Source organism: Ranitomeya variabilis, chromosome 2 (assembly GCF_051348905.1).
Source record: "Ranitomeya variabilis isolate aRanVar5 chromosome 2, aRanVar5.hap1, whole genome shotgun sequence".
Lineage (NCBI taxonomy): Eukaryota > Metazoa > Chordata > Amphibia > Anura > Dendrobatidae > Ranitomeya > Ranitomeya variabilis.
In genome coordinates, this window is record NC_135233.1 from 83346361 (window position 1) to 83361572 (window position 15212).

The 15212-nt window shown below is 46.6% G+C and overlaps 1 protein-coding gene across 2 annotated transcripts in view; it reads right to left on the minus strand.

Moving 5' to 3' along the window:
- SLX4IP (SLX4 interacting protein) overlaps positions 1–15212 on the minus strand; it is a 175427-nt gene that overhangs the window by 157565 nt on the left and 2650 nt on the right. Inside the window, exons 1-2 of one of the 2 annotated variants that reach the window (XM_077282604.1) lie at positions 9532–9604; positions 5675–5724 (exon numbers count right to left, since the gene is read on the minus strand). In XM_077282604.1, the coding sequence (XP_077138719.1) occupies positions 5675–5698 (24 nt within the window). In that variant the 5' untranslated portion in view covers positions 5699–5724; positions 9532–9604. Of the gene's footprint in view, positions 1–5674; positions 5725–9531; positions 9605–15212 lie in introns of those variants that run through there. The other variant, XM_077282602.1, reaches the window with a different exon arrangement.

A 15212-nucleotide genomic window follows, 5' to 3' on the forward strand; every position in this document is an offset into this window, starting at 1 on the left:
GCTGTCCCTATGATTTCATACATAGGCATTAAAAAATTAATTCTCATGGATTCAGAATTCGCCATAAATATTTTTCAGGAGAGTAAAACTATTTTTCTACATGAAATTCCCAAGCTGCAAGAAAAAGAAAACAAAATACCCCTGTGTTCTCCTCTTTTATCATTTTATAATAGATTATACTGAAAAAGACAGCATAGTGGTTGTGACAGTACACAGAGGAAACCCGCCAGAGCCATGATTGCATTTATAGCGGAATTCTTATCCAGTAAGATGAGAACAGAGGGACATCACAGTGCCCCCAGCGACTCGGCTGTGCCAGACACCACAGTGCCCCCGGCGACTCGGCTGTGCCAGACACCACAGTGCCCCCCGGCGACTCGGCTGTTCCAGACACCACAGTGCCCCCCGGCGACTCGGCTGTGCCAGACACCACAGTGCCCCCCGGCGACTCGGCTGTGCCAGACACTACAGTGCCCCTGGCGACTCGGCTGTGCCAGACACCACAGTGCCCCTGGCGACTTGGCCGTGCCAGAAACCACAGTGCCCCCAGTGACTCGGCTGTGCCAGACACCACAGTGCCCCCAGCGACTTGGCCGTGCCAGACACCACAGTGCCCCTGGCGACTCGGCCGTGCCAAACAGCACAGTGTCTCCAGTGACCTGGCCGTGCCAGACACCACAGTGCCCCCAGCGACTCGGCCGTGCCAGACATCACAGTGCCCCCAGTGACCTGGCCGTGCCAGACACCACAGTGCCCCTAGCGACTCAGCCGTGCCAGACACCACAGTGCCCCCAGTGACCTGGCCGTGCCAGACACCACAGTGCCCCCAGCGACTCGGCCGTGCCAGACATCACAGTGCCCCCAGTGACCTGGCCGTGCCAGACACCACAGTGCCCCTAGCGACTCGGTCGTGCCAGACACCACAGTGCCCCCGGCGATTCGGCCGTGCCAAACAGCACAGTGTCTCCAGCGACTCGGCCGTGCCAAACAGCACAGTGTCTCCAGCGACTCAGCCGTGCCAGACACCACAGTGCCCCTGGCGACTCGGTCGTGCCAGACACCACAGTGCCCCCGGCGACTCGGCCGTGCCAGACACCACAGTGTCTCCAGCGACTCGGCCGTGCCAAACAGCACAGTGTCTCCAGCGACTCGGCCGTGCCAGACACCACAGTGCCCCTGGCGACTTGGCCGTGCCAGACACCACAGTGCCCCCGGCGACTCGGCCGTGCCAGACACCACAGTGCCCCCGGCGACTCGGCTGTGCCAGACACCACAGTGCCCCCGGCGACTCGGCCGTGCCAAACAGCACAGTGTCTCCAGCGACTCGGCCGTGCCAGACACCACAGTGCCCCCAGCGACTCGGCCGTGCCAGACACCACAGTGCCCCCAGCGACTCGGCCGTGCCAGACACCACAGTGTCCCCTCCCCTCCACAGTATAAAGAGTAGTAGAAAAGAAAAAATAGCTCAATAACTTCGGCACAGATGCCACTCTTAGTCCAGGGATCCCACCTTGACTTGGTGTATAATGTTGGACCCCTGTGATGATCCATTTTCTCAGGGTAAAAGTCCAACTTAATTAAATGCTCAGTTTAAAAAAAACAAAACAAAAACACAGAAGATCCATATCTGATCCTTACCAGGGTGTCCAGATTATACTTTACTTCGGATACTTATGGACAGTTTAGGAACTTTTCAATTTATATATCAGTAGGGAAACTTACAGGGGCTGAAAGTGGGGGAACAGAAAAAAAAAAACTGCTCTCCTTTCAGGGAGAGTAGGGACATAAACATATGGGGGCGGTTTTACTTTCTTTTCACCATCCCAACCCACCTGTACACAAGCATGCTCAAATTGGCCAAGTGTGCATGTATTTAAAATGGGGACAAGGGAACAAGTGTCTGAAAGAAACCTCTGACTGAGTCTTAAAGGATAAGGCATGCTGACAATCAAGATGTCCAATCATTCTCTCTCTCTAATATATCTGCTTTCTAGGGAGAGTGCGGACACCTCATACACATTCTGAGGCTGATATTGTCACGTTCAGCCAATGTTCATCTAGTACATGTGGTCACCTTCAGCCTGTCCTGAAATCATACCAATATCCTACAAACCTGAGTATTCTGATCTGTGAGTCTCCTGCCATGACTCCGACACCGCACATAAGTAATAAACATGGGACCCACTACACCCAGATCACAAGGTCACATAGTGAACGCGGCCATATTACTGCACGTGGCGTGATGCAACCGCAGCAGACAGTTGTGGAAAATCCAAACCTGCTGGAAAAGTCAACAGAAAGCAATATGAAACGTGCGACTGCGAGTTAGTGACTTGTTTTTTAAGTTTGTATTGCAAATCTTAAAATCAGTCATCATTGCCAAATGGCACCTTAAAAATAATCCGGCAACTTTACTGCAAGTTGTAGGCGGATCTGGAAGCCTTGAAGCCCTGGACTAAAAAGAAGTCTGTGAGATTCCCTCATACATGTTGTTATTAAAATACATATATTTTAGTAGTGAGCAATGTAATAAGTGTTAAGACCCCCTGATAAAGTGCGAGGGCCCTGATCACAGTGGGAATAGAGTTCCTGCGCTGGTACACGCAACGGGAGGCCTTTCCATGAGACATCGGTTCAGCATAACCCAATAGCTTCTTCTGGTGTAAGGACCCTGCTATTCTATAACCAGAGCCTGAGCTCAGCAAAGGGGGCGCCGAAGTATAGATAAACACTGCCATCTAGTGGTTGTGCCTTACTACGGGTCCACTATCCGATCAGCCAAAAACAGCACAGTCCTCCGTGTAGTGTTCCATCAGTGACTGGTTTGGGGACTTCGCCATATTCAGATGATCGCACTGATCGCCAAAAGCAACGAACACGAGTATCGCTAAAATGGAGCGATACAGCAGAAAACAGAAATAAGGGGCAGAAATGGGGGGAGCACAGGAATTTGTACAATCTACAGCACTCAATTTTTTCGAGCAAGTGATAGATCCTCTAAAATTTTCATCTAAAAACAACAAAAAAAAGACACCCTGAAAAAAAAAAAAATCGATGAGAAAATAAAGTAGAGGCTCTCATTATGTATTGACACACAAATTACATTTTTTTTTTTAAACATGGGTTTTTCGTGCCAAAATTTTTAAAAAATTACATATCTGGCATCAACATGTTTGTACAGACTCATGGGAATAAGGTTAACTTGCTCTTTGAAGGGGAAACGAAATATCAATGGTTGAATTGGTAATTTTCAGCACTCCAAATGAGAAATTAACATAGAAATAGGGAGAAAGGGTTTAAAAAAATGTGTAAAATAAACCATAATGTATTAAAGACGAGCACATTTTTTTTACTGAAGCTCTGAGTGCAGAACATTATGCGGCAAATGTGTTATGCCAAGTCCTGCATTTTCATAGATTTCACATCATCACATGAGGACGATTTATGCAGCTTGTAACACCAATCTCATCAAGTACATTGGAATTGTTAAATGGATATAGGCCCCTGTTTTTTCTATTAGAAAAAACAAACAAACAAACACTCTACCCCCCTAATCAATTCTCCCCACTTTTCTTCAAGTGCTGCCCGGATCTCCATTCGCTGGCTGTAATAATGTCCTATTTCTCACTTCTGTGGGCAGCAATTGGCTGCTATAGTCACATGTCCAGAAGACACCAGCAGGGACCTGAGCAGCAGGGCTGGAACAGGAGCATTAGGGACCTGAGCAGCGTTGGAACAGGAGCAGCAGGGACCTGAGCAGCACTGGAACAGGAGCAGCAGGGACCTGAGCAGCGCTGGAACAGGAGCAGCAGGGACCTGAGCAGCGCTGGAAAAGGAGCAGCAGGGACCTGAGCAGCGCTGGAAAAGGAGCAGCAGGGACCTGAGCAGCGCTGGAACAGGAGCAGCAGGGACCTGAGCAGCGCTGGAACAGGAGCAGCAGGGACCTGAGCAGCGCTGGAACAGGAGCAGCAGGGACCTGAGCAGCGCTGGAACAGGAGCAGCAGGGACCTGAGCAGCGCTGGAACAGGAGCAGCAGGGACCTGAGCAGCGCTGGAAAAGGAGCAACAGGGACCTGAGCAGCGCTGGAACAGGAGCAGCAGGGACCTGAGCAGCGCTGGGAAAGGAGCAGCAGGGACCTGAGTAGCGCTGGGAAAGGTGCAGCAGGGACTTGAGCAGCGCTGGGAAAGGAGCAGAAGGGACTTGAGCAGCACTGGGAAAGGAGCAGCAGGGACCTGAGCAGCACTGGAAAAGGAGCAGCACGGACCTGAGCAGCACTGGAAAAGGAGGAGCACGGACCTGAGCAGCACTGGAAAAGGAGCAGCAGGGACCTGAGCAGAACTGGAGCAGGAGCAGCAGGGACCTGAGCAGCGCTGGGAAAGCAGCAGCAGGGACCTGAGCAGCGCTGGGAAAGGAGCAGCAGGGACCTGAGCAGCGCTGGAAAAGGAACAGCACGGACCTGAGCTACACTAGAAAAGGAGCAGCAGGGACCTGAGCAGCATTGGAACAGGAGCAGCGGTGATATGCGCAGCGCTGGAACAGGAGCAGCGGTGTCCTGAGCAGCGCTGGAAGATGAGCCGCGGGGACCTGAGCAGTGCTGAAAGATGAGCCGCGGGGACCTGAGCAGCGCTGAAAGATGACCCGCGGGGACCTGAGCAGCGCTGAAAGATGAGCCGCGGGGACCTGAGCAGCGCTGAAAGATGAGCCGCGGGGACCTGAGCAGTGCTGAAAGATGACCCGCGGGGCCTGAGTAGCGCTGAAAGATGAGCCGCGGGGACCTGAGCAGCGCTGAAAGATGAGCCGCGGGGACCTGAGCAGCGCTGAAAGATGAGCCGCGGGGACCTGAGCAGAGTTGGAAGATGAGCAGCGTGGAAAGATGAGCAGTGGGGAATTGAACAGTATGCATCTTTTTTTCTTTTAAGCAATTCTGGGCTGTTTTTCCTAATCTATAGTAAAGGTTATTCCTTGGATATGAGGATAACTTACCGATAGTTGGAGATGCGGCCTCTAGGACCCCTGTGAACCTGAGAACATGGCTCTGGAATGCGAGAAGCTATCTTGGATGTAAGCCAAGTAGCTTAGGTATCCATGGTTACGACTATTCATATAGTGAGTTAGTTGTTAGTGAACTTAACCATGGATACCTAATGTACTGAAATGCCTGCACTTGTGGTAAGCGACATAGCTCATCAGAAGAACTGTACAACATTTCTAATTGGAGGTATTTGATAATATTGTCATTATTACACCAACTACATATTGGGAAAGGATCTTGAAGATGGGAATACCCCTTTAAAGACACTGTGCACACAGCCATTGGTTGTTATTCTAGCAGCTGAAAGGGTTGTAACACAGCTTTCCTGGCCTCCTGAAAAGTAAATGTGTTTACATCTACAGTCCTATGAAGCAATGCAGCTTTCAGGAGCGCCTTCTCTGACCGCTAAGAATAAAGCACTTCCAGAGAAAGATTTTGTTCCAAAATGCGAACCCCCCTGAAGAGAACGTTATCTTTCTCTAAGATTCCTGTACTTAGAGGTTGATCTGATGACTCTTGATGACTATGGAGGATCTGTACATTACCCTTAGGTATCACCGCCAGGGCAAATCACACAATTCATAAAGTATTCACCCCCTGGGCCAGATGTGGACAGAGATTCATGCAATGACTAGTTCCTACCTTGACAACCAGTTTGGAAGACATCACGTCACGTCGTCCAGATACGAGACCTGTAACGATCAGCAAAGAATGAGATTGGTTACTGGAGGAGAAGTCATACTCCGTGACTCTGCAGAACATGGCAGGACAAGCAGAGGACGCCAGAGGGGGATAATCCACACATTGCCCCAGCTGGGCAGATACCAAGAGATACACACATGGTTAAAATTGTTGGTACCCCTCGTTTAGTGACAGAAAACCCCACAATGGTCACAGAAATAACTTAAATCTAACAAAAGTAATAACAAATAAAAGATCTATGAAAATAAACAAATGGAAGTCAGACATTGCTTTTCAGACATTGCTGCCACAGAATTTTAAAAAATAAAACTCATGAAATAGGCCTGGACAGAAATGATGGTACCCCTGAAAATAATGTGACAAAATGGACATGTTAAATCACGTTGTGTCCACTAACTAGCATCACAGGTGTCTACAATCTTGGAATCAGTGAGTGGCCTGTATATAGGGCTACAGGTTCTCACTGTGCTGTTTGGTGACATGGTGTGTATCACACTCAGCATGGACCAGAGGAAGCGAAGGAAAGAGTTGTCTCAGGAGATTAGAAAGAAAATTATAGACAAACATGTTAAAGGTAAAAGTTATAAGACCATCTCCAAGCAGCTTGATGTTCCTGTGACTACAGTTGCACATATTATTCAGAAATGTAAGATCCATAGGACTGTAACCAACCTCCCTGGACGTGGCGGCAGGAGGAAAACTGATGACAAATCAAAGAGACGGACAATATGAATGGTAACAAAAGAACCCAGAAAACTTCTAACAGATTAAAGGTGAACAGCAAGCTCAAGGAACATTAGTGTCAGATCGCACCATCCGTTGTTGTAAGAGCCAAAGTGGACTTCATGGGAGACGACCAAGGAGGACACCATTGTTGAAAAAAAAAAATCATAAAAAAGCCTGACTGGAATTTGCCAAACTTGACAAGCCACAAAGCTTCTGGGAGAATGTCCTATGGACAAATGAGACAAAAATTGGACTTTTTGGCAAGGTACATCAGCTCTATGTTCATAGACGGAAAAATGAAGCATATCAAGAAAAGAACACTGTCCCTACTGTGAAACATGGAGGAGGCTCTGATATGTTCTGGGGCTGCTTTGCTCCATCTGGCACACGGTGTCTAGAATCTGTGCGGGCTACAATGAAATCTCAAGACTATCAAGGGATTGTAGAGAGAAATGTGCTGCCCAGTGTCAGAAAGCTTGGTCTCAGTCACGGGTCATGGGTCTTACAACAGGATAATGACCCAAAACACACAGCTAAAAACACCCAAGAATGGCTGAGAGGAAAAGATTGGACTATTCTGAAGTGACCTTCTATGAGCCCTGACCTAAATCCTATTGAGCATCTTTGGAAAGAGCTGGAACATGCCGTCTGGAAAAGGCAACCTTCACACACGAGACAACTGGAGCAGTTTGCCCTTGAGGAGTGGGCCAAAATACCTGTCGAGAAGTGCAGAAGTCTCATTGACAGTTACAGGAATCGTTTGATTGCAGTGATTGCCTCAAAAGGTTGTGCAACAAAATATTAAGTTAAGGGAATCTTCCTTTCTGTCCAGACCTATTTCATGAGTTTTATTTTTTATTTACATGCTGGGGAAGCATGGTTGAAAAGCAATGTCTGAAGTTCATTTGTTCATTTTCATAGATTTTTTATTTATTATTACTTTTCTCAGATTCAAGTTATTTCTGTGACCATTGTGGGTTTTTCTGTCATTAAACGAGAGGTACCAACAATTTTGACTAAGTGTGTAAGTATGTACTGATCCCCAGAGGACACCTATCTCGCTGTGCTGTCATATTACAGTTTACTGATGCAATTTTATGGTAATAAATGGTGATTTGACAGCACTCATGCACAAACACTGCATGTATGCTACATACGTATATACCATATACTGTATAGAGACCATTCAATATTTGCTCTAGGTTTTAAAGGTTATTCCCGTCTTAGAAAGCCATCCCCCTAACTACACCGCCCGGACCCTGACTGATCCGGATGGGCTCCACTGATCCTGGGAACAGGGCTCGGAAGTGCCCGTTGTCCTGGAGCGATGGCCGACCATGCGACCCCCACTCTATTTATTGCCACTGGGACTGTTGGAGGACGCCGATCACTGTGACGATCTCCAGCCGTCCCATATGCAATAAATATTGCAGTGACGCTCAAGTGTTACTTTCCCTTCACTCAGATGGGACACTACAGAGCCCCCCTCTCAGCATCGGTGGGGTCCCACTCTACAACCAATGGGCAGAGTGATGGTGGGCAGGTGGGAACATTGCTCTATTCAAATTCAACTTCTTGCCTCATTCTTGGGATCAGTGAAGGTCACAGCGGTCGAACACCCCCAAGAAATCGGCACGGTATCCCTTATCCTGTGGGCAGGTGAAACATTTTTGAGATGGGAATATCGCTTTAAGGTAACAAGTCGCCGCAGGTTTTAGTGGAAATTCATAGGCTGCAAATTTCGTTGCTTAAAGTTCTGTAATCGCCCATTTACGAGACACCACCCAATTCTCCTGAATGGAAGGGATATTCAGACACAGACATGACAGCTGCAAAATCTGCAACGTGGGACTTGACCCTTACACTGTGAGTTAAGCACCAGAAGAAAATGCTGCAAAACGCAATGGAGTGGGGGCAGGGGATTTATTAAAGGATTATTCCCCAAAACCAAGTTAGACCCTTTTTATAGGAAAGGGAATAACTTGCTGATCACTGTGGGTTCGACCACTGCTGGCTCCAATCAGCAGCAATGAGCTGGCAGGAGAGTGCACTGTCAGTGTACAGTGTGAGAATACCTGGCGTGCATACACCGGCGACATCACTTATGGAGTTGGTGCTGGTCTCTGCACACCGGGTATTCTGTCAACGCACCCTGACAGCGTGCTTTCCTACCGGCTCGTTACTGCTGATCTGAGTCAGTGAGAGAGTGCACTGTCAGTGCACGGTGTGAGAATACCTGGCGTACATACACCGGCGACATCACTTATGGGGTTGGTGCTGGTCTCTGCACACCAGGTATTCTGACAACGCACCCCGACAGCGTGCTTTCCTACCGGCTCGTTACTGCTGATCTGAGCCAGTTAGAGAGCGCACTGTCCGTGCACGGTGTGAGAATACCTAGCGTGCAGATACCAGTGACATCACTTACGGGAACGGTGGGTATTCTGACAACGAGCACTAAGAGTGTGCTCTGCTGCCAGCTTGTTACTGCTGATCTGAGCCAGCGAGAGAGCGCACTGTCACTGTGCATATTGCGCAGGAACTAGCCCAACCCCAGAAACAAAGGTCACTGAGTGATGACACCTCATTCCATTTCAGGGCAGAGGCTGCAGCTGCGACCATGGCACCTGCCCCCTGATGATACTTTTTTTCAGTATCCAAGCATGCACTGGGATTCTGAAACAAAGCATCATAAAAAAAAGTGAAAAAAAAATACAAATAAAAGAAGTTAGTGTAGTTACGGAAGGATAGGGAATTTTTAATTAAGATATTAGAAAATAACTTAGATTATAGCACCAAATAGGCATTAAGAATGACTATCGCTTTGTATGTCAGACCACCCCTTTAACCTCAGCCCCCTGTGCCATGCACCAGCTGCATAATACAAATGAACCTGCAGTAAATTCAGCATGTATTACCTCGGAATGGCCACCAGGTGGCAACATAACCCCGGATTATATAACTGACCCGCTTTACTTTCTGGCTCGTACGCGCGAGTCACACACAGTTCACGTTACTGATAATCATAAAGAAGACGACACAAACTCATCTATTCTACAGCTAGTTGTTACCTCTCTCTCTCTATCATACTCGGGCGCCCAACTACAGCAGGGACCACAAGGAGATCTGAAATCGGCGGCAAGGAAATGGACAAGTAAGGGCAACAGCTCGCCTTGAGCACTATACATTGCCCAAATCAAATATGGCTGCTGAACTACGGCGTCTGTGGAGGGACAAAAATGCAGAATGCGACCGCGAATAATATAAGTATGATAGTGCAGTGGAAGGCAAAGTATGAGGCGTCATGTGAGCGAGAGCTTTGTATTTTTAAAGGTTGTTTAGCTCATTTAGATTTTTACCTCAAAAATGGCAGCTGACTGAAAAAAGAGGGTGTTATTATGATCCTTGGGGTCTTAAATTGTGATTGTGGAAAGGGGATGATATGATGGCACAGCCACTTAAAGGGGCATACAGGGAGATAGAATTTATGGCCAGATGATAACTGTAGATCGATGGGTCTGAATGTTATGAGCGAGCGCGCTCAGGTGTTATCCGCGTATGTTGGGCATGCTCGATTAATGTGTTTGCATCCCTGCATCTGCATTATTCGCGGCTGTTCGCTTCAACACGTTAGGATTCCCTAACAAACATGTAAGCCCACATGTGTTGCTGCTGTCGAACAGCAGACGCAGGGACTCGAACATAATATACGAGCACACCCAAGATACACGGATAACACCGCTCTCTCATCACCAATGCCCACTGATCACCACAAAGGATCCCTTTAAATCCTGTTACCATATAGTGGCAGTGCACATACAGTACAGCCCAAAAGTTTGGACACACCTTCTCATTTAAAGATTTTTCTGTATTTTCATGACTATGAAAATTGTAAATTCACACTGAAGGCATCAAAACTATGAATTAACACATGTGGAATTATATACTTAACAAAAAAGTGTGAAACAACTGAAATTATGTCTTATATTCTAGGTTCTTCAAAGTAGCCACCTTTTGCTTTGATGACTGCTTTGCACACTCTTGGCATTCTCTTGATGAGTTTCAAGAGGTAGTCACCGGGAATGGTTTTCACTTCACAGGTGTGCCCTGTCAGGTTTAATAAGTGTGATTTCTTGCCTTAGACCAGCGTCACACTAGCGAGTTTTACGGACGTATGAGCGCAGAAAATACGTCCGTAAAATACGCACTACACATGGCCCAATGACTCTCTATGGGGCTGCTCCTGTCAGCCGTATATTACGCATCCGTAATATACGGTATTGTACGGCCGTAGAAAATCGCAGCATGCTGTGTTTCTCAGCGTATTGCGCAAAAAATACACCAATGCAAGTCTATGAGGGTGAGAAAAATAAGGATTACACACGGACCAGCAGTGTGTCTTGCGAGAAATACGCAGCGGTGTTCTATATAAAAGCCGGTAATTCAATTGCCGGCTTTTCCTCTCTCCTTCACAAACCAGACATGATATGAGACATGGTTTACATACAGTAAACCATCTCATATCTCTTTTTTGCATATTCCACACTACCAATGTTAGTAGTGTGTATGTGCAAAATTTGGGCGCTCTAGCTTGTAAAATAAAGGGTTAAATCGCGGAAAAATTGGCGTGGGCTCCCGCGCAATTTTCTCCGACAGAGTAGTAAAGCCAGTGACTGAGGGCAGATATTAATAGCCTAGAGAGGATCCATGGTTATTGGCCCCCCCTGGCTAAAAACATCTGCCTCCAGCCACCCCAGAAAAGGCACATCTGGAAGATGCGCCTATTCTGGCACTTGGCCTCTTCCCATTCCCGTGTAGTGGTGGGATATGGGGTAATGAAGGGTTAATGTCACCTTGCTATTGTAAGGTGACATTAAGCCAGATTAATAATGGAGAGGCATCAATAAGACACCTATCCATTATTAATCCAATAGTACGAAATGGTTAATCAAACACACACACATTATTAAAAAGTATTTTAATGAAATAAAGACACAGGGTGCTGTAATATTTTATTATACTCTTAATCCACCTGAAGACCCTCGTTCTGTAAAAAAGGAAAAATGAAAAATCACCACTATCACATACCTTCCGTCGTTCAGTCACGTCCCACGAGGTAACTACAGGACATTCCCCTGCATTCCATTCATTCACCAAATTTTACAGACAGGAGCACAGCTGCATTAGCAGAGCTCCTGGGTGTAAAATGATTTAACCCCTTCAGATGGATTTACATCGTGGGACGTGACTGAACGACGGAAGGTATGCGATATTGGTGATTTTTTTTTTTCCTTTTTTACGGAACAAGGGTCTTCAGGTGGATTAAGAGTATAATAAAATTATTACAACACCCTGTGTCTTTATTTCATTAAAATACTTTTTAATAATGTGTGTGTGTTTGATTAACCATTTCGTACTATTGGATTAATAATGGATAGGTGTCATAATTGACGCCTCTCCATTATTAACCTGGCTTAATGTCACCTTACAATAGCAAGGTGACATTAACCCTTCATTACCCCATATCCCACTGCTACACAGGAATGGGAAGAGAGAGGCCAAGTGCCAGAATAGGCGCATCTTCCAGATGTGCCTTTTCTGGGGTGGCTGGGGGCAGATGTTTTTAGCCACGGGGGGGCCAATAACCATGGACCCTCTCTAGGCTATTAATATCTGCCCTCAGTCACTGGCTTTACCACTCTGGCGGAGAAAATTGCACGGGAGCCCACGCCAATTTTTTCTGCGTTTTAACCCTTTATTTTACCAGCTAGAGCGCCCAAATTTTGCACATACACACTACTAACATTAGTAGTGTGGAATATGCAAAAAAAAAAAGGTATATGAGATGGTTTACTGTATGTAAACCATGTCTCATATCATGTCGGGTTTGTGAAGGAGATAGCAAAAGCCGGCAATTGAATTACCGGCTTTTGTGCTATCTCGTGCTGAATTAAATATAAATACAGCCCATAAATCCATTAGATGTCGGTTTTGCAAGCCTGCAAGAAAATAGCGCAGTACGGATGCCATACGGATTACATACGGAGGATGCCATGCGCAAAATACGCTGCCACACCCTGCCTACGGATGACATACGGATCACTATTTAGGGAACATTTCTGCGCATTACAGCCGTAAAAAACGGACCGTATTGTCTTACGCCTAGTGTGACGCCGGCCTTATAAATGGGGTTGGAACCATCAGTTGTGTTGAGCAGAAGTCTGGTGGATACACAGCTGATAGTCCTACTGAATAGACTGTTAGAATTTGTATTATGGCAAGAAAAAAGCAGCTAAGTAAAGACAAACGAGTGACCATCATTACTTTAAGAAATGAAGGTCAGTCAGTCTGAAAAATTGGGAAACTTTGAAAGTGTCCCCAAGTGCAGTGGCAAAAACCATCAAGCGCTACAAAGAAACTGGCACACATGAGGACCGCCCCAGGAAAGGAAGACCAAGAGTCACCTCTGCTTCTGAGGATAAGTGTATCCGAGTCACCAGCCTCAGAAATTGCAGGTTAACAACAGCTCAGATTAGAGACCAGGTCAATGCCACACAGAGTTCTAGCAGCGGACACATCTCTACAACAACTGTTAAGAGCAGACTTTTTGCAGCAGGCCTTCATGGTAAAATAGCTGCTAGGAAACCACTGCTAAGGACAGGCAACAAGCAGAAGAGACTTGGGGAGTGAGTCCCAGCCTTCCTGCACTGCACCATGACGGGTAATGTTATCTGACTTTACATTTGTACTTGTCGTCTTTTGTGCCATCAGTTTATACTTTATATCTAGAGATGGGTAGCCAGGTATATGAGCGACAGGGGGGTTTCTTTATGCATTAGCCGTTGGTAGCTGTCAGCACCTGCGAGATTGTTATTACAAGCCGGTTTGTCTCCTCCTGGCTGCATTAACCCATTACTATCCAGTCATACTATTTAGGTGACGGTAGCAAAGACCTTACATACCCTAGGTGCACTGCATGTTCGCTGGTACTCACTATCTTGGGAGTCTTTTCGTCACTGACCCTATATATTTATTAGCCTATTTGATTGCTCTATACTTTGCTTTTTAAACTGGGATTTTTGTATGGTGTGTTTAACTTGGCTTCAATAAAATTGTTGTGTATTTTCCTAAAATCTAGCTATGACTCAGTTCTTTTTTGTATAACAAGCAGAAGAGACTTGTTTGGGCTAAAGAACACAAGGAATGGACATTAGACCAGTGGAGATCTGTGCTTTGGGCAGATGAGTCCAAATTTGAGATCTTTGGTTCCAACCACAGTGTCTTTGTGCGATGCAGAAAAGGTGAACGGATGGACTCTACATGCCTGGTTCCCACCGTGAAGCATGGAGGAGGAGCTGTGATGGTGTGGGGGTGCTTTGCTGGTGACACTGGTGGGGATTTATTCTAAATTGAAGGCATACTGAACCAGCATGGCTACCACAGCATCTTGCAGCAGCATGCTATTCCATCTGGTTTGCGTTTAGTTGGACCATCATTTATTTTTCAACAGCACAATGACCCCAAACACACCTACAGGCTGTGTAAGGGCTATTTGGCCAAGAAGGAGAGTGATGGGGTGCTACGCCAGATGACCTGGCCTCCACAGTCACCAGAACTGAACCCAATCGAGATGGTTTGGGGTGAGCTGGACCGCAGAGTGAAGGCAAAAGGGCCAACAAGTGCTAAGCATCTCTGGGAACTCCTTCACGATTGTTGGAAGACCATTCCCGGTGACTACCTCTTGAAGCTCATCAAATGGAAAATGACAGGAATAAAAGGGGCCCCTTCTGGTGATAGTTTTTTCAAACTAGAATGCCCATTTAAGGCCAGGGTTACACGGCGAGATGTGTCGCCCAGCAGTGACATCACAGTGTTGGAAGCATCTAATGATTTAATATGGCGTCGCACTGTGGCAAACGTTTCCAAATGTGTTGCATTTTCTGTTGCAAGCTGCAAAGTTGCTGTAGACTTTAATGCAAATCACACGCTGAGGTCACTTATTGGCTGAAGGGTCATGTGACTGATAAGCAGGATGTCAGGACCCCGGAGGGCTCGGGTAGGGATTTCTGTAAGGACCTGTGATACTCTACCAGGTGAGGGGATTAATGTTAGCACTCTTGTGGTCCACAGTGAGGGGATGTAGAGGTTTTTTTCTGCGCAGATTTCGTTGCATTTTCCAGCAGATTTTACCACAACAGATTTGAAATCTGATTCAAAAGTCAAATGTCGCATACTAAAACCGTTTCTTCTAGGAAATCACGAAGGGTAAACTCGGATCGGGCGCGTCCACGTCCAGCAGTTTAAACATTAATCACAGTTTTTTCCACAAGTAAAATCTGCCATCTGAATGTACAGTAAGGGGTCACATATAGATGATCTTCAATACCTGGGGTCAGCCGCTTTCCTGGATTCAGCTCATCAGTTTTGATTGTATGAAAGCAAATGAGTAGAAGCAACAGAGCTGGATGGGATGTCAGTCATGTGAGCTGCCCGGTCAACGTGAGGCGATGAGCCCTGAAACTCTCCCATCTGTGTGATGCAAATGGTCATTGGTTTTCACAGTTTGGCAGCAGCACTTTATTCACCCTTGCAATGTTTCAGCACAACTACAAGGCCTTTATCTTGTAGACCACGTAGTCTTTTTCCAAGGCAAAAACTAAAAGGTGGCCGCACCTCTTTAGAACATTATTAATCTGCAGGATTTCTCTATATCTGTAGATTAATAGCGTTTTTTTACATGACAGATTCCCTT